Here is a 19,731-nt window from a genome sequence, read left to right as displayed (position 1 = left end):
TTTTCAGAGGAACATCTACACTTTGTAGCTAAAATTTAGAAATATTACAACATTATTGCCAATTTTGGCTCAAAATCGTCACTTTCTATCTGAGAAAAAATGCCTTTGAAAGATTACATCATTTGTAAACCAATTTTGAGGGATCATCTGCACTTTTTAGCTGTGATAAATAAAAGAGTACTTTTAAAACATTATGACATGATTTTTTTAAATCAATTTTTGGGGAACATCTACACTTTGTAGCTAAAATAAACAAACAAAACCTTTAGAAATATTACAACATTATTTTTAAGCCAATTTTGGCTCAAAATCATCACTTTCTATCTGAGATTAAATGCCTTTGAAACATTACAACATCATTTGTAAACCAATTTTGAGGGATCATCTGCACTTTTTAGCTGTAATAAATAAAAGAGTACTTTTAAAACATGATTTTTTGGGGAACATCTACACTTTGCAGCTAAAATAAACAAACAAAACCTTTAGAAATATTACAACATTATTTTTAAGCCAATTTTGGCTCAAAATCATCACTTTCTATCTGAGATTAAATGCTTTTGAAAGATTTATAAACCAATTATGAGGGGACATCTGCACTTCTTAGCTTTTAATAAATAAATGAGTCCTTTTAAAACATTATGACATTATTTTTTACACCACTTTTCAGAGGAACATCTACACTTTGTAGCTAAAATAAATAAACAAAAAATTTAGAAATATTACAACATTATTGCCAATTTTGGCTCAAAATCATCACTTTCTATCTGAGAAAAAATGCCTTTGAAACATTACAACATCATTTGTAAACCAATTTTGAGAGATCATCTGCACTTTTTAGCTGTAATAAATAAAAGAGTACTTTTAAAACATTATGACATGATTTTTTAAATCAATTTTTGGGGAACATCTACACTTTGTAGCTAAAATAAACAAACAAAACCTTTAGAAATATTACAACATTATTTTTAAGCCAATTTTGGCTCAAAATCATCACTTTCTATCTGAGATTAAATGCTTTTGAAAGATTTATAAAACAATTCTGAGGGAACATCTGCACTTTTAAGCTTTAATAAATAAATGAGACATTTTTTTTAAAGCAGTTTTGCAAATCAACATCAAATACATTTTCCTATTTTTCCTACTGATTTCAGGGTAAAATACGGACAATATTTCTTAAATAAACTCATAAATCCACATAAAGCCACCAATTTGCGTTTGTATTATCTGCAGTGACACACATAAAGATTGATCCCCTTTTATGGTATTATGGTTTATGCCTATTTACGAGCACTATAAAGAAGACAGCAGAAAATAAAAGCACATCATTTACCTCCTAATAACACTGACAGAATCATCCACCAAAACCCCCAGAGGGCCAGTTTCAGGATTACAAGACTCTTCAACATCAAACTCGAGTTTATTTTGTGAGCAGATGACTGTATGTAGCGGTAATCCCTTACATGTTAACCCCAAAATGACACATTTGACCCACTTCACTAGTCGCTGAAGACGTGGTCAACAGCCAGTGGCTAATCGAGTCCTCAGCGAAACGTCTAGAGCTGTGGACAAAACCTCACCTGCGGAAAAATAAAACCATTTACAATTATAATTTCCCTCGTGTGCCACGTCAAAACCTGTGGTATAACACGCAGCTCTTAGCAATTTAAATGCGGACAACATGGCGCTCATGTCATGATTATGTACGAATATTAGCTGGAGTCCAGAAACAGCTTTTCCACTATGTCCCCCAGGCAAGAGCCGCACGTTTAGACTTCATGGGAAATAGGTGGTTCGTTTACTGAAAGTGACCTGCTGAAGTTTTCAAAGTACACCAGGAGAGCAAGCTGAATTATGATAGCATGATAGCAATAGCGGTGGAGTTCACATGCGCTCATCTGCAGCCGTCCTGCGTGCATTCGCTTTCCATGTCCCTGCAGGCGCAGCCAAACGGCAAATATTACTGTACATTTCTAGGTTGACTAAAGCAGACTTACTAAAATACTTACATTTTTGTATTGGGTTGTGCATGAAGAGCAGTCGTGAGGAAACGCTATGCATGCCACATCTCACTTTCAAGGTCAGAATGCATGATCAGAATTAAAAAAGATGGACAAAACAAAACTGATGGTTGTATACTGTACCTGTTTGCAAACTAATTTCACACAGACTAATGGAATCTGCAACAGTAATTTCGGAATTTCCACAAAATATGAAGCACCACTAGTAATTTTAACATTGATAACAGTAAGAAATGTTTCTTGAGCAGCAAATCAGCATATTAGAATGATTTCTGAAGGATCATGTGACACTGAAGACTGGAGGAATGATGATGAAACTTTTCAGCTTTTATCACAGAAACGAATAACTTTCTCTTTTTTTTACTGTTTACTGTATTTTTGATCAAATAAGGAAGGTCTTTGTGAGCAAAGGGCCCCAACTTTTTGGAAAAAATATTTGTGTTGAAATAATAAAATAAAATAAAATAAACAAGTCAATTTTTATTAAATTAATGAAATAAAAGCAGCTTTGGCGAGCAGAAGAAACTTCTGTCAAAAACATAAAACCTGTACAGGCCCTAAATGTTTGATAAAATCAAAAATAAAATAAAATACTTTTGGAATTAACATTATTTATATTTATAAAATCAATATTATTGATTTTGATAAAATTGATGAAATTAATGCATCTTTGGTGAGCAGAAGAAACTTCTGTCAAAAAAACTTTTAAAAAATCCTGTACAGGCCCCCAATTTTTAATAAAATAAAATAAAATAAAATAAAATAAAAAAATAAAAATTATTTAATTACTTTTGAAATTAACATTATTTACAAGTCAATTGTGATAAAATGAAATGAAATAAAAACAGCTTTGGTGAGCAGAAGAAACTTCTGTCAAAAACATTTAAAAAAAATCCTGTACAGGCCCCCAATTTTTAATAAAATAAAATAAAATAAAATAAAATAAAAATTATTTAATTACTTTTGAAATTAACATTATTTACAAGTCAATTGTGATAAAATGAAATGAAATGAAATGAAATAAAAGCAGCTTTGGTGAGCAGAAGAGACTTCTGTCAAAAACAAAAAAGGCCCCAAATTTATAAAAAAAAAAAAAAAAAAAAAAAAAAAAAAAATTATAATTAAATTAAAATAAAGCTAAAATGTTTTTGTAAAAATTATTTTTTAAGTCAATTTTGATCTAATTGATGACATAAAATCAGCTTTGGTGAGCAGAAGAGACTTCTGTCAAAAAAACAAAATATTCTGAAAAAAAAAATATGTTAAAAAATAAATTAATTAAATGAATAAAAATAAAATTGTAATTACTTTTAAAATTAACATTATCTACAAGTCAAATGTGATAAAACTGATACATAAAAGCAGCTTTGGTAAGCACTTCTGTCAAAACAACAACAACAAAAACTATACAGGCCACAAATTTTTTTTTATTTTTTTTTTTAAATAAATAAATAATAATAATTTTGATAAAATTGATGACATAAAAGCAGCTTTGGTACGCACAAGAGACTTCTGTCAAAAAAAAATGTATAGGCCCCAAATTTTTTAAATAAAATAAAATAAAATATATATTTTTTTAAATTAACATTATATACATGTCAATTTTGATGAAATTGATGACATAAAATCAACTTTAGTGAGCAAAAGAGACTTCTGATAAAAAACAAAACAAAACAAAACAAAACAAACGCTGTACAGGCCCTAAATGTTGAAAAAAAAAAGAATTAATTAATTAAGAAAAAAAATTAATTACTTTTAAAATTAACATTATCTACAAGTCAAATGTGATAAAACTGATAAATAAAAGCAGCTTTGGTAAGCAAAAAAGACTTCTGTAAAAACAAAACAAAACAACTATATATGCCCCAAATAAAAAATAAATAAATAAAATAATAATAATAATTTAGATAAAATTGATGACATAAAAGCAGCTTAGATGAAAAAACACCAACCAAAAATAAATAAATAAATAAATAAAATAAAAACAAACTGTACCCCAAATGTTTTTTAAAAGGTAAAAACACAATTTTAATTTTTTTTTAATTTTTTAATATTTTATATTTTATATATGAAACAAATGTATTTTTAAAGAAAACAAAAATTGCCCAACACGGCTTTTGCTTTTGGATGTTACATAGCAAAACACAGTTGGGAAATTCTAAGAAAAGGTTGAAAATTGGACCGTAGGCCTTTTTGGGATGACGCAGATGATACAGACGTCTCTTCAGAGCGAGGTCTCTTCAAATGGCACGTGCTGGTTACTGTACGAGGGCCTGTCAAACAGCCACAGCATGCTTCTGCTCATCCTCCATCCGGCGGCGTGTGCGCAGGATCACTTCCCGCAGTCAAATAAGCCGTCTCCATTCGAGCGGATGGCTGTCCTCCACCATCCTAATCCGCCAGGCGTTGGGCAGCATCGCTCTCCGCCTCTCACAAAGCCAAATACAGCATCCGCACTGTCATGCTCTTATTTGCTATTCCTATCTCTGCTGTCAACACAGAAGCCTCTTCCTCACCCGGCAGAAGCGTCGGCTCCCGCGGCGCCAGCAGCCGATGATCCATCATTTGTCAGGACGGTCGCTTTGCGAAGTAAGTTTGCGATTCCTCACGGCTTGCGGCGTCTTTAAAAACATCCTCAGAGACGGGCATCCGTGGTGGTCTCCCGCTGATGGGAACCGAGGCGATATTTTATAAGAAAGCAGCTTCCTGAGCGGCGTGTCTTTTCCTTGTTGAAGGTTCAAAGGAGGAACTCTTGGCCTTCGGTTTGTGCCTTTGGCCGCTGAAAAGGCTTCAGGCTGGTGCCGCTTTACCTTGAGATGAATTCTGTGCGCGTGCGGCTGCAGATGATTTTCAACAGCGAGGAGACGCGGCTCTTAAAAGGGTCACGGCTCTTCAGACCTGTGAGGGACACTGCTATATTTATGAATGACAGGCAGAAATACACGGGTCTCAAAGTCAACGGCCCTGTTCTCTGATGTCTGGCTTCATCCAGACTGTCTGAGATTCACAAGAAGAGAAACACAAAATGCCTCTGAAATCAATTCAGTCAAAGTGAATTTTTGAATTGAGGCAGCAAACCAAGGGCAAAACTGGTCATTATACTGGTAAGGGTTCATTTTTACCTACACAAGCCAGTTGGAGAAAATTTACCAAAGCCAAAATGAAATGCATTAAATGAGCAATGTGTGAAAAAAAAAAACAGCAACATATAAAGAAGAAAGTCTGTTTATTTTGGTATTATTATACATTCACTTTTTAATTTATTTATATTCCATTAATATATTTCTGCTTCAAGAATTTAAATAAATATGCGCACACACCAAACCAGTTTTTTTTTAAATATACAAACAATCCAAAATTCTCAAAATTATTTAATAAATAATAATAATAATGCTTTTAACGATACTTGATTATATACTTTGCATTTCATTTATATTTGCATTTCTTTATTTATTAATAAAATAAAATAAAATAAAACAATACTTTTGAAAAAGTCAATTCTGATCAAATTCATGACATAAAAGCAGCTTTGGTGAGCAGAAGAGACTTTTGTCAAAAACATTAAAAACCTATATAGTCCCAAAATTTTTGAATAAATAAATAAAATAAAATAAAATAAAAAATATATTTTTAAATGAGCATTATTTACAAGTCAATTTTGATCAAATTGATTAAATAAAAGCAGCTTTTGTGAGCAGAAGAGACTATCAAAAACAAAACAAACAAACAAAAAAACTGTATAGGCCCCAAATTAAAAAAATTAAATAAAATATTAAAATAAAAATTATATATTTTTTTAATTACCATTATTTACAAGTCAATTTAGATTAAAAACAACTGTACAGGCCAAAATCTTTTGTAAAAACAAAACAAAACAAAAAACTAAATAAAACAAAATAAAATATTTTTGAAATTAAATTATGATAAACATTTGGTAAAAGTGATGAAATAAAAGCAACTTTGGTAAGCAGAAGAGACTTCTATCAAAAACATAAAAAACCTGTATAGGCCCCAAATAAAAAAAAACAAATAAATTAAATTAAATTAAATTAAAATTAAAATTAAATTATTTTTTACCATTATTTACAAGTCAATTTAGATTAAAAAAAAACTGCACAGGCCAAAACTTTTTGTAAAAACAAAACAAAACAAAACAAAACAAAACAAAACAAAACAAAACAAAACAAAATAAAATAAAATAAAATAAAATAAAACAAAATAAAACAAAACAAAACAAAATAAAAATAAAACAAAACAAAACAAAAAACTAAACAAAACAAAACAAAACAAAACAAAATAAAATAAAATATTTTTGAAATTAAATTATGATAAACTTTTGATAAAAATTGTAAAATAAAAGCAACTTTGGTGAGCAGAAGAAAATTCTATATAGGGTATTGGCCCCAAATTAAAAAATGTTAATGAAAATAAATGTTAAATAAAAATGAAATTATACATTTAAATTACTATTTACAAATTATTATTTACAAGTCAATTTTTATATAAAAAAAAAGCAGAAGAGATTTCTGTCAAAAACATAAAAAAAAACTGTATAGGCCCCAAATTTTTTAAAAAGTAAAAATAAATTAAATTAAATTAAAAAATTAAATTAACAATAACAAGTCAGTTTTGATAAAACTGATGATATAAAAGCAGATTTGGTGAGCACAGGAGACTGTACAGCCCCAATTTTTTTTTTGAAAGTTTAAAATTAAAAGTAAAATAAAATATAATAAATATAGTTTTAAATACATTATATATATTTTATTTTGACTGGTAGTGTACCAAACCAGGTTTTTATTGCACAAACAATCCAAAAATTCTCTAAATAAATAAATAACTAAATTAATCAATAAACAATTTGACTTTGGTCTCGATTGCTTTTTTTTTTTTTTTTTGACTTTTGTGTCGTTTTGATAGTTTTTAAGGAGGTTGAAATCGGTCTAATCCATCTTTTATTTAAATTTATTTGCTATTCCAACTATGTGATTATATACTTAATTGCATTTATATATATATATATATATATATATATATATATATTTATTAATATATTTTCCATTGTTGGTTACAAGAATTTATTTGATATACATAAAAAATAAAGTTGTCCAAACAGGGAGAAGTCAACCAAAATGCCCTGCAAATCAAACACTAAAATAGTTTTTAATTTATTTATTTAAAAATTGTATTTTATCAAATCAAAATCAAACTCAAAATCAAATCAAATCAAATTCAAATAAAAAATAGTTTTTTAAATAATTAATATTTATAAAAATGCCCTGCAAATCAAACACTAAAATTATTATTATTATTTTTATTATTTTTTACATAGATGCATGCATCATTTTTGTAAATTTATTTTTCTATCCTATACTTCAGTAAATATTTTTGTGCATTTTATTAATTAATGTATTGAATTACTCATTGTTTTACTGTTGGCTCTACAAGGTTATTTATATCCTAATCACAACAGACAGACGTCAATAATGTTAATGCTCTTAAAAACCATCAACAAAATAATAAATATCACTTAGAGAAAGTAAAAAAAAAAAAATCATGGTTTCCTTCTATAATAGCAATAAATATTAGTTTTGATGCACTTGATGTCCAATGTAAAATCTGTATTCTAAAGCAAAACCACTAGCCTAATTTACCAAGGCCTTCCAAATAGTTTTTACATCTAATCAGAGAATAAATGAGAATAATTATCCAAATTAATCATGCAATTATGCTGCTGGACTAATGAAATTCCTCAGACGGTTGAATCTGCCCAAACGGAGCAGAATTATGCCAACTTATGAGCTGTTTACAGCAGCGTGGCAGACCGGTTGTTATTGTCTGTAATATGAATATGAAGTGGCTCGATACAAAAGCACGATAACAAGCAATTCAATCGAGTGCATAACGATGAGAAAATATTTCCTTCGCAGGCTCTTCATTTTCTCGTCTGCTCTCGGCGAGTGACTGCGAAGTTCAAGAGTCCTGCGTGTTTTGGCATGTTCTGACTGTCCGTTTTGCATAATGCAGTTTGGCTAAATCTAAATGAAAGAGCTCTTAGCTGACAAAATGAAACCTTCAGCGGAGCAGAGCTGTTGAAAGAGGTCACGCTACAGATAGCGGCTGAAATACTCAATAAGCTTTCAGGGCGTCTTGAGAGTCGTCCAGAAACACAAGACAGCCGTGATTAGGGGAAGAAATTAAATGGGAGCCGCGTATGAAAGCGTGTTTGAAATGATGGTGGAAACGCCACTGGCACGGTCACGTTCCCGCTCTAACTCTACATCTGCTGGGAAACCCCAGTGACATTCAGCTCAACAAAGTCTCAAGATGTCTCTTTTTTGGCCTACATGAATGAATGGAGAAAATGCATCATGATTCAAATCGAGGTGTGAAAATGGCTTAAAATAATGATGTGGAGTTATTACAATCATTTTATGAAACAATATATTTGGCTAGACGTTGTTGTTTATTAAGCTTAAAATTTGGTGAATTAAACACCATCAATGAAATCTGAAAACAGACTAATTTACACATTTTTTTTTTACATTTCCATGATTATATCATTTTATTGATAGCTAGTTGCTGTACGGTATTTACTATATATACACACCGTAACCACATTTGAGATTCTTGCTGTTTTTTAAATAATAAATAATCTAATAAAAAAATTATGGATATACACTACCAGTCAAAAGTTTGGACACACTTGACTTAATTTTTGTAAAAATATTAAATTATTAAAAAAATAAAAATAAAAAATACAATTTCAATACATTTTATTTTATTGTATTTTATTTGAAAAGTTTTCAGTCTTCTTAAAAACAAACTAAGAATCATTCCTTGGCACAATTTGTATTTGAAAATAAATACAATTAAATTAAATTAAATTAAAAATATATTGTATTGTTTTTTTAAATAATTATTATTTGACTAAAACAACATTAAATCAAGAATAAATAAATAAATGAATAAATAATAATTCTAACAATAAATTATCTTGTCTCGTATAGTGAAAAAGATGGCACTTCATGTAATAGCTTTATGTTTATATTTATTTACATGTAGTAATAAATGTAAATGTGGTTTATTGATAATAATTAGTTTACCATTGGTATATTAATTATTCATATTAATTATATAGTCAACATATTTGAGCTCTTCACTGTTTTTAAAAATCAATCCAATAAAAAAAAAATACTTCTATGATTATAACAATTAATTATACATTTACTTATTTACATGAATGAATGTATTTTTTTCTAGGTTTACTGATAATTATTTTAGCAATGGTATATTTATTGCATCACTATATTTGACACCCTCACCGTTTCACTGTTTTTAAAATAAAAAGAAATAAATATATTTTTTTTTTAAATAAGCAAGCAAATAAATAAATAAATGTGAATAAAATAAAATTTTATAAAATAAAAAAATCTAATCAAATGCAATAAAACTAAATATAAAATTACATTTAAATTAAACAGTTCTAGGTGGTATTTTAAATAAGTGACATAAAAAAAAAATCTGTTTATTTTGCTATTAACTATACTTGATTATTTACTTATTTGCATTTGATTTATTTTTATATGTATGTATTTATTTATTTTCTTTTTATATATTCTGCCTTCAAGAGTTTAAATTAATATGCACACATACCAAACCAGGTTTTTATTGCACAATCAATGCAAAAATTCAATGAATACAAACATATTTATTTTTTATAAATACTTTAATTGTAATTTTAAGAATACCAACATATTTATACATATTATTGTATATATATATATATATATATATATATATATATACACACACACACACACACACACACCATATTTGAGATCCTTATTTTTTTTTTTATAAAAGTAAACAAATAATTAATAATGAAAAATAAGTAATAAATAAATAAAATATAAAAAATAGAGTAAGTTTATAAATGATTGCTAAATAAACAAATAGTTATTAGTAAATTACTATAAAAAGTAAATGTTTATTTGATTGCAACAATATATTTATACTGTCTTATAAAGTCAAGATACTGGTCCATTAAATGGCTTCATTAGCAGCTTACTACTTTAAAAGAAAAGCCAGACTGCAGTCAAACTTCTTTTTATCAGCTTGTATTGTAATGAGCTTGTAACAAAGTTTCCAAAGTAGCTTCACCAACACTTTTGCATTTTAATGAGTCTGGATGCGACGAATTGACCCTTTTGAGTCATTTGACAGCATTTCTATCTGCCTCACAAGAGCGGCGACTCTTTTCTCAGGATCAAGACGAAAAGGCCACAAAGCCAATCTTCTCAGCGAGATTCGTAACTTAATATGCAAGCAAATTACTTCAGCACACACTCAATTATCGGCTGCTCACGCCACCGCTGAACCCCGCAATACAATCACAGCCAACATGCCGATACTTTAAATAATAAAATGTCCATCTTTTGGCACAAAGAAGCCTTTGTACGTGGAATGAAAGATGCACAAGCATATTGCTTTTGACCCCAGACTTTCCCCAGTGTAGGCGTCTGTAAATCTAAGATTGCTTTATTCTTTCCCCCGCCCCACTCCGGCCCGTCTGCAATATGAAAGCAGGTAGCGGGAGTTTCTTCTTGACACAGATCAATAAGCAGCCTCGCTCTTCCTTATCAGAGATGGCTTGTAGAGATACGGTGGTGGGGGCGGCTGCAGGGCTTTCATGATGGATGACAGAAAAATTGACCCCGAGATCCGCCACTGCACGCGCTTTAATCTCCTTTTTTCGCCGCGAGCGGAGACAACAAACACATGTGGCACGTAATGACGCCGCAAAGCTCTCCTACTTGATGTGACCATCAACAGTTGCGTTTGAAGTGGCTCCATCCATGCACAAGGACAAACAATTCAACTACAAAAATGGAAAGAACTATATAAAACAATACAAAATGCAAATATAGTTCATTTGAAAAATCCTTCTAGTTAAATGAGGCTGATACGAACATGTAAAAGTTGTGTAATGCCTGCATCCTTAAAAACCATCAACAAAACTAGATGTTAAACAAATAAATAAATAAAAAACCTTAAAACATAAATAAAACCAAAATAATTAAATCTCAATTAAATTATATACAAACAAATAAAATAGGAATAAAAAAATTAAAAATTAAATACATGGAAACTATATAGACACATAACAAAAAAAAACAACTAAAAAAAATAAAATGCACAAAAAAGTAAAAAATTAAATATTACTATTGATATTAAATATATAAAAATAAAATAATAAATTAAAAAAAATAATATAAATATATAAAATAAAAACTAATTCAACATATAACCTAATAATAATAATATAATAATAAATATAAAAAAAAAATATATATATATATATATATATATATCCAAGGAATATTTAATTATAACAAATAAATAAATAAAACATTAAAACATAAATAAAAATAAAAACATATAAATATCAATTATATTATAAACAAATGAATAAAATAGAAATAAACAATAAATTTCATTTCCTTTCATTAGCTAGTTGCCAAGACGATATTTCTCATTTTCATAAAATTTAACCTAAGGTACTGAATAGCTAAAACTGAAAAAAAAAATTGAATACATTACAAACTATATAGACACATTAATAAAAAATAAAAATAAAAACATACAACCACAAAAACAAAAAAATAAAACAATACTATTAATATTAAATATAAAAAAAAAATACTACATAAAAAATACAATTATAAAATTAAAACTAATTTAACATATAATAATACAATTAAAATAAAATATAATAAAAACATTAAAACATCAATAAATATTAAAAAAATTAAATATCAATGAAATTGTATACAAATAAATGAATTAGAAATAACAATTAAAAATGAAAAGCATATAAACATGGAAATATATAGATTAATTTAATTTAATGTTATTTTTTAGCTAAAATTGTTTTATTTTAAAATATATGAAATACAAAAATGAATACATTACAAACTATAAAGACAAACTTAAAAAAAACTATTAAAAAATATAAATCCACAAAAACTAAATAAAAAGCTATTTACATTAAATATAAAAAATAAAATATTAAAAAATATATACAATAATAAAATATTATAAAAAAATAAAATATAGTCTATAAATGTTTAATTACAACAAATAAATACATAAAAACGTGTTAAAACATAAATAAAAATAAAAACATTAAAATATCAAATCTAATTATATACAAATAATTTAGAAATAAAAAAATTAAAAGCATATGAACATGGAAATAGATTAAATTTAAAAATACATAGACAGATAAAAAAAAACTACTTAAAAAAAAACTAATTTAAAATATATATTTAAAAAAATGATTAAATAAAAATTAACATAATAATTCAACATATATAATAATAATACAAAATAATACAAAATAATCAACATCAAAATTTTCACATTTTCTTCAGAATCAAACCTGCATGAGCCATATGGACACTTTCATGGGCCGTTTGGTCCTTTTATAGACATTAGCAGTGTGAGTTACCATCAACTACCAGTGAAGCGGGAACATCTCTCAATTGTGTTGTAGAGAAGAAAGAAATTGATACCCCTTTGGAAAAACATGAGAGTGAGTAACTGCGACAGAGAGCGGTCGCAGGTGTGTTTGGTCCTACCTTAGTTGTGGAGGTGGTGCAGGTGGAAGCTAATCGCTTGCAGGTCAGCTCACTATTGGCTGTGCTGGTTGCTCCGGTGACCGGAGTGGGCAGCAGAGAGGGAATGACTGGCAGGGGCAGGAGGCCGGGACGGTTGTTGCCGCTGTTGGGGACGGAGGAGGCAGAGGTGGAGACGCAGCCGTTGACGGTTCCGCCGCAGCTGCTGTTAGAGGCGCAGCGCTCCCGCCGCTCCCACACGCTGCGGAAATCCCGCTCAAAACGCTGATGGTACCGCGACATCATGACAGAACGGAGCGGGAGAACAAGAGACGCTTGTGCTCACGGCAAGCTGGAGAAAACCTAACAGAGGAGAACAAACGGGTTATATTAGTGTTTCATAAAACAACTGGTGCTTACAGTCAAACACACACTATATACATAGCTATTAGAAAAGATATCATATATCATCTCACAGAAGAAATAAATGTGAAAACAGTCAGTTCTCTGTGTCTCAATATGAGGACATGAACACATGAACCTCTAGAGAGTTATTTCACCAGCTTTTTCTGGTTGATGTGAGAAAAACTACCTTCAAATACAAAGTGAAACTGATATTAAAACCTGTTGCCAGGTTTTCAAAGCAAAATCCGCCAAATTGTTAATGAAATGTAGCCCCAAAATAATCCAATTGCATTTCAAAAAAAAGAACAGAAAAACAAATCGCATTCTAGGGGATAAAATACACTCTTTTTTTGACGGATTGAATTGTTAAAGTAGACCAATTCTGTGGAAATGCTGCAGACTTGGCAACATTCTACAGGACAACTCGACAAAATAAAAGTCAGTTTAACTTGAAGAAATTGTGATGAAAATACATCACTGTTAAATAATAAAATGCTATTAAGAACTTAATTTTTTATGATTATCGTACAACCAAAATATTTTTTCACCCACATTTTAATTCATGTAGATCTGTTCTGCAGCAACCTTTAAAAAAGTCCATTGGTCTTTTACACTGTTAGAAATAACAAAAAATTAAAAGGAAATAAATCAATAAAATTAAACTATTAAAATAGATAGACAGACAATGAAAACTGTTAATTGAAATATGTGACCCTGGACCACAAAACCAGTCATAAGGTTAAATTTTACAAAACTGAGATGTATATATAATATGAAAGCTCAGTAAATAAGCTTTCTATTGATGTATGGTTTGTTAGGATAGGACAATATTTTGCCGAGATACATCTATTTGAAAATCTGGAATCTGAGGGTGCAAAAAAATCAAAATACTGAGAAAATCACCTTTAAAGTTGTCCAAATTAGGTTCTTAATGCATATTACTAATCAAAAATTACATTTTGTTACATTTAAAGTAGGAATTTTACAAAAAATCTTTATGGAACATGATCTTTACATAATTTCCTAATGATTTTTGGCATAAAAGAAAAATCAAGAATTTTGACCCATGCAATGTATTTTTGGCTATTGCTACAAACATACCCCAGCGACTTAAGACTGGTTTTGTGGTCCAGGGTCACATATTTGTTTTATTTTATTTTAATAATTGTATTATTTTTATTATAATATTTTATATTATTGTGATATTTTATAATAATAAAATATTATAATAGTTTTATTTATTTATTTACAATTTATTTACACAATTGGAAAAGCTTAAACTAAATATAATTATTTGTTCAGTTTTATTATAATTCAGTTTTAATTAAACAATAAAAAATATTTATTTGTTTATTTCTTTATCTCTCTCTCTCCATATATATACTGTATATATACACACATATATACATATACACACACACACACACACACACACACACACACACACACACACACACACACACACACACACACACATATAGTTTCAGATTTAGAAATAATAATAAATAATAAATAAAAAAATAATAAATAAAAGCTGTTGTTAGCTGAAATATTTGTTTTATTCTTTAATAATTCAGTTTGAAATTTAGTATATCAGTCAAACCTAAATTTATTCAGACACCTTCAAAATTTCACAATATTACAGTTTATTTGCTATAGTTAAGAAAATTAAGTTAAACTGTGTCAGAACTATTTTTGGTTTGCCTGCTGATTTGATTGCTATATATTAATTTGATTACATTTGTAAAGACTGGTCAAATTGTGCAAGTTTTATTTTTATTAAATGATAAAACAAAAAGAAAAACACAGAAAAAATAAAATTTCCATTTGTCCACCAAAGTTTGTTCTTTTTATGCTTGTTCATATTATGATTACAGGTGCATGTTATCAATTAATAGAGACTTATATTCATGCACAATACTTAGGACTTGAATAGCATGTGAAAAATGCTGCAAATTATACCTTGAGCAATGCATTTTTAGTTCACAGAAATGTAGCCAGAGTCACATATTTCCAATGATTGTAGGTTGGTTGGTGTTTTAACGCCATGCCGGCTCCCTTGACTATTTTCATGGTTGAAATGGCATAAGAGAGCAATTTAAAAACTTATATAAGGTTTTATAGGTTTGCTTTAGACAAATGAATTCAGGGTAGACAAGTTTCTTCAAAAGAGTTTGTGGAGTAATATAGCTTCCTAAGAGAACCATGCAGCGTAATTTAATCAAATATGTTTTAGAGATACCAGACATATTTCCAATGAGCCTGCAAAATGGATTGCTATGGATTGTAGATTAATGATCAACTTAGCATCAATTATACAGCAATAAAAGACAATATATTGCTTGCTAAAAGACACTTTTTGGCTGCTTTTCTGTGCAAATATTGATGTATGCCATTAACTGTGATTAACATGATTAATTAGTCAGCACATCATATAATTAATCCAGTTAAAATGATTCAATTGACAGCCCTAATTAAAACACTTAGTGACAATTAATCTCCTGATCTCATATTTTGAATCTGCTCAAATCTGAAGTTATTTTAACATTGAATGCTTTACAATTTACACCTGCGGGTTCATATGAATCAAAAAGCAATAACATCTGTTCATATATATAAACTTTAACACTTGTTGAGATTTGAAGCTCATTGTCACCGTGGATTGGATTTATCTCTATCATACCTATTGTGTGCTGCTCCACCTTGTCTTTAAATGAAAATAAAACAGCTTTCATTTTAAAATAGATAAATGTGTTACATCATTATAAAGGTGTTACATATTTAATTAATTGTATATTATAAGTTATGTTTGGCAGCCGTTCATCAAAAGGTACCGCAAGCTGGAAACAGTGAAAGCAATGAATAAATAAAGATATAGCATGGGAATTTATTGTCACTTGATTTATTCTGTATGATTCTGCCTTTAAATTCAGCACAAAAGATGAGAGGTCATGTGTCGTCTAGAGAGTGGAGATAAGCAACTGCTTTACAGATCAATCCAGCCATGATGAGTGACAGCAGCACAAAGAGAAACGCCGATGCTGATAACAGAAATGGTGTGAATGAGCATGTTTGGCGAATGTGAATAAGCTTTGTGTGAAAAAGACATGTCTATTTGTCAATCGATCAATGCATTTTCAATGACTGATGCTGAAATTACACATAAATATATATTATTTCAAAAACTTTTGACTGGTAGTATATATGCACTACCAATCAAAAGTTTTTGAACACTAAGATTTTTAATGTTTTTTAAAGAATTCTCTTCTGCTCACCAAGTCTGCATTTATTTGATTCAAAGTACAGCAAAAACAGAAAAAATCTGAAATATTTTTACTATTTAAAATAACTGTTTTCTATGTGAATATATTTTAAACTGTAATTTATTCCTGTGATCAAAGCTGAATTTTCAGCATCATTACTTTAGTCTTCAGTGTCACGTGATCCTTCAGAAATTATTCTAATATGCTGATTTGCTGTTCAATAATTTTTTTATTATTATTATCTCCATTTAAAACAGTTAAGTACTTTTTTCAGGATTCTTTGATGAATAGAAAGATCTAAAAATCAACATTTATCTGAAATAAAAATCTTTTGTAACACTATTCCACACTGTAAAATAAAAAGTCCTGTAGAAATTACAGTAAGGAACTTACTGTAAATTAAACTTACAGTAAAAATACTGTATTTATATTTACAGTACTATTTATCTTGCTGTAAATGTATTTCCAGTATGCATACTGTACTTTTACTGTTTTACTGTATTTTACTGTAAAATATACAGTATTTTCTCCATTAATATATTGCAATAAAAGAAAAAAAAAAATAATTTAAAAACAAATGACAACTGCGTAACTTTTAATGTTTTTAATTGCTTAATTGTTATCCTTGCAATAACATTATATTTTTAATAAATATTATTAAAAAATATTCAAAAGCTTGGATTTTTTTTTGGGGGGGGGGGGCGCAATGATAGAAATTAATAATTTTATTTACCAAAGATGCTTTAAATTGATCAAAGGTGATGATAAAGTTATTTATATTGTTGCAAAAGATTTCTATTTTAGGTAAATGCTGTTCTACTGAACTTACTATTCATCAAAGGAACCCAAAAAAAAAAATCTACTGAGGTGTTTTCAACATGATAACAATAATAAATATTTTTGAGCAGCAAATCAGAATATTAGAATGATTTCTGAAGAATCATGTGACACTGAAGACTGGAGTAATGATGCTAAAATTCAGCTCTGAAATCACAGAAATAAAATACATTTTACAATATATTCAAATAGAAAACAGTCATTTTAAATAGTAAAAATATTTCAAATAAATGCAGGCTTGGTGAGCAGAACAGACTTTCAAAATCAAAAATCTTACTGTTCAAAAACTTTTGACTGGTAGTGTGTGTATATGTAAAAAAAAATTAATAAATATGAATTAAATAAATCATATTTTATTTATATTTCAAATTATTTATATTTTAAATAAATATATAAACCTGACAAAAGTTTTAGTTAACACAAGTTAATCAATCTGTCTTTTTAGCCTATGTTTGTAACCTCAAAATCAGCTAATCACTAATCAAGATTTCATATCTATAATATCATACAGACTTCAACAATATCCATAAGCAGATCTGATGTTCAACTAATTAGATCATTTATTAGTACTTAAAAGGTTCTCCCACACAACAACTGACCTTCATAATTAATGACCAAACTGTCAGTTTCAATGAATCAATTCAGACTCATTTTGAATCTGCTGGCAACAATGTGTGTCTGGTTTATGATGCTTGCCAGATATTTAATATTGTCCAAAGGATAAAATATATCAAGTTATACGTTTTTTCTATATCACCTATCCCAATATATGCAAATTCAAATGCGCATTATTCATGTCTTCATTCAAATGCATACAAAATTGCAGGTGAATACTCTATCTTTCTCTTAAAGTAGAGAGATGAGAATATGGTTAAGAACTGATGCAATGTAGAAAACCAGAACAATCAATGATTTATCAGAGACTTTTCTATTGTGCTCTTCAGCTAAACACAGCGTAAGAGTGCAGTTCTTCAACTGTGACCCTGGACCACAAAACCAGTCATAAGGGTCAATTCTTTTAAATTGAGATTTATACATCATCTGTGTATAAATAAATAACCTTTCCATTGGTATATGGTTTGTTAGAAATCTAAAATCTGAGGGTGCAAAAAAATCTAAATACTGAGAAAACCGGCTTTAAAGTTGTCCAAATGAAGCTCTTAGCAATGCATATTACAAATCAAAAATTAAGATTGGATATATTTACAGTAGAAAACTTACAAAGTATCTTCATGGAACATGATCTACTTACTACCCTAATGATTTTTGGCATAAAAGAAAAATCATCATTTTGACAGATACAATGTAATTTTGGCTACTGGTATACAAATATACCCATATATACAATTTATAGTTTTATCTACCGTATACACACAAATATAACATACATACATACATACAGTCGTGGCCAAAAGTTTTGAGAATTACATAAATATTGGAAACTGGAAAAGTTGCTCCTTAAGTTTTTATAATAGCAATTTGCATATACTCCAGAATGTTATGAAGAGTGATCAGATGAATTGCATAGTCCTTCTTAGCCATGAAAATTAACTTAATCCAAAAAAAAAAAAAAAACTTTCCACTGCATTGTTAAGAAGGCTTCAGGGCATCCAAGAAAGTCCAGCAAGCGCCAGGATGGTCTCCTAAAGAGGATTGAGCTGCGGGATCGGAGTGCCACCAGTGCAGAGCTTGCTCAGGAATGGCAGCAGGCAGGTGTGAGCGCATCTGAACACACAGTGAGGACAAGACTTTTGGAAGATGGTCTGGTGTCAAGAAGGGCAGCAAAGAAGCCACTTCTCTCCAAAAAAAACATCAGGGACAGATTGATCTTCTGCAAAAAAGTATGGGCGAATGGACTGCTGAGGACTGGGGCAAAGTCATATTCTCCGATGAAGCCTCTTTCCGATTGTTTGGGTCATCTGGAAAAAGGCTTGTCCGGAGAAGAAAAGGTGAGCGCTACCATCAGTCCTGTGTCATGCCAACAGTAAAGCATCCTGAGACCATTCATGTGTGGGGTTGCTTCTCATCCAAGGGAGTGGGCTCACTCACACTTTAGCCCAAAAACACAGCCATGAATAAAGAATGGTACCAAAACACCCTCCAACATCAACTTCTTCCAACAATCCAACAACAGTTTGGTGAAGAACAATGCATTTTCCAGCACGATGGAGCACCGTGCCATAAGGCAAAAGTGATAACTAAGTGGCTCGGGGACCAAAACGTTGAAATTTGCCTGGAAACTCCCCAGATCTTAATCCCATTGAGAACTTGTGGTCAATCCGCAAGAGGCGGGTGGACAAACAAAAACCCACTAATTCTGACAAACTCCAAGAAGTGATTATGAAAGAATGGGTTGCTATCAGTCAGGATTTGGCCCAGAAGTTGATTGAGAGCATGCCCAGTCAAATTGCAGAGGTCCTGAAAAAGAAGGGCCAACACTGCAAATACTGACTCTTTGCATAAATGTCATGTAATTGTCGATAAAAGCCTTTGAAACGTATGAAGTGCTTGTAATTACATTTCAGTACATCACAGAAACAACTGAAACAAAAATCTAAAAGCAGTTGAGCAGCAAACTTTGTGAAAACT

The 19,731-nt window shown here is 29.5% G+C and overlaps 1 protein-coding gene across 1 annotated transcript in view; it reads right to left on the bottom strand.

Annotated features, from left to right (window-relative positions):
- The window catches only part of LOC141295622 (kelch-like protein 29), a 150,759-nt gene extending 137,765 nt beyond the window's left edge, over positions 1-12,994 (bottom strand). The window contains exon 1 of the mRNA XM_073826869.1: positions 12,662-12,994. Coding sequence (XP_073682970.1) covers positions 12,662-12,943 — 282 coding nt within the window. The 5' untranslated portion in view covers positions 12,944-12,994. The remainder of the gene's footprint in view (positions 1-12,661) is intronic.
- Positions 12,995-19,731: the final 6,737 nt, after the last annotated feature.

Source organism: Garra rufa, chromosome 21 (assembly GCF_049309525.1).
Source record: "Garra rufa chromosome 21, GarRuf1.0, whole genome shotgun sequence".
Lineage (NCBI taxonomy): Eukaryota > Metazoa > Chordata > Actinopteri > Cypriniformes > Cyprinidae > Garra > Garra rufa.
The sequence above is the reverse complement of the archived record's forward strand: the minus strand, read 5'-3'. Positions and strand labels throughout refer to the sequence as shown.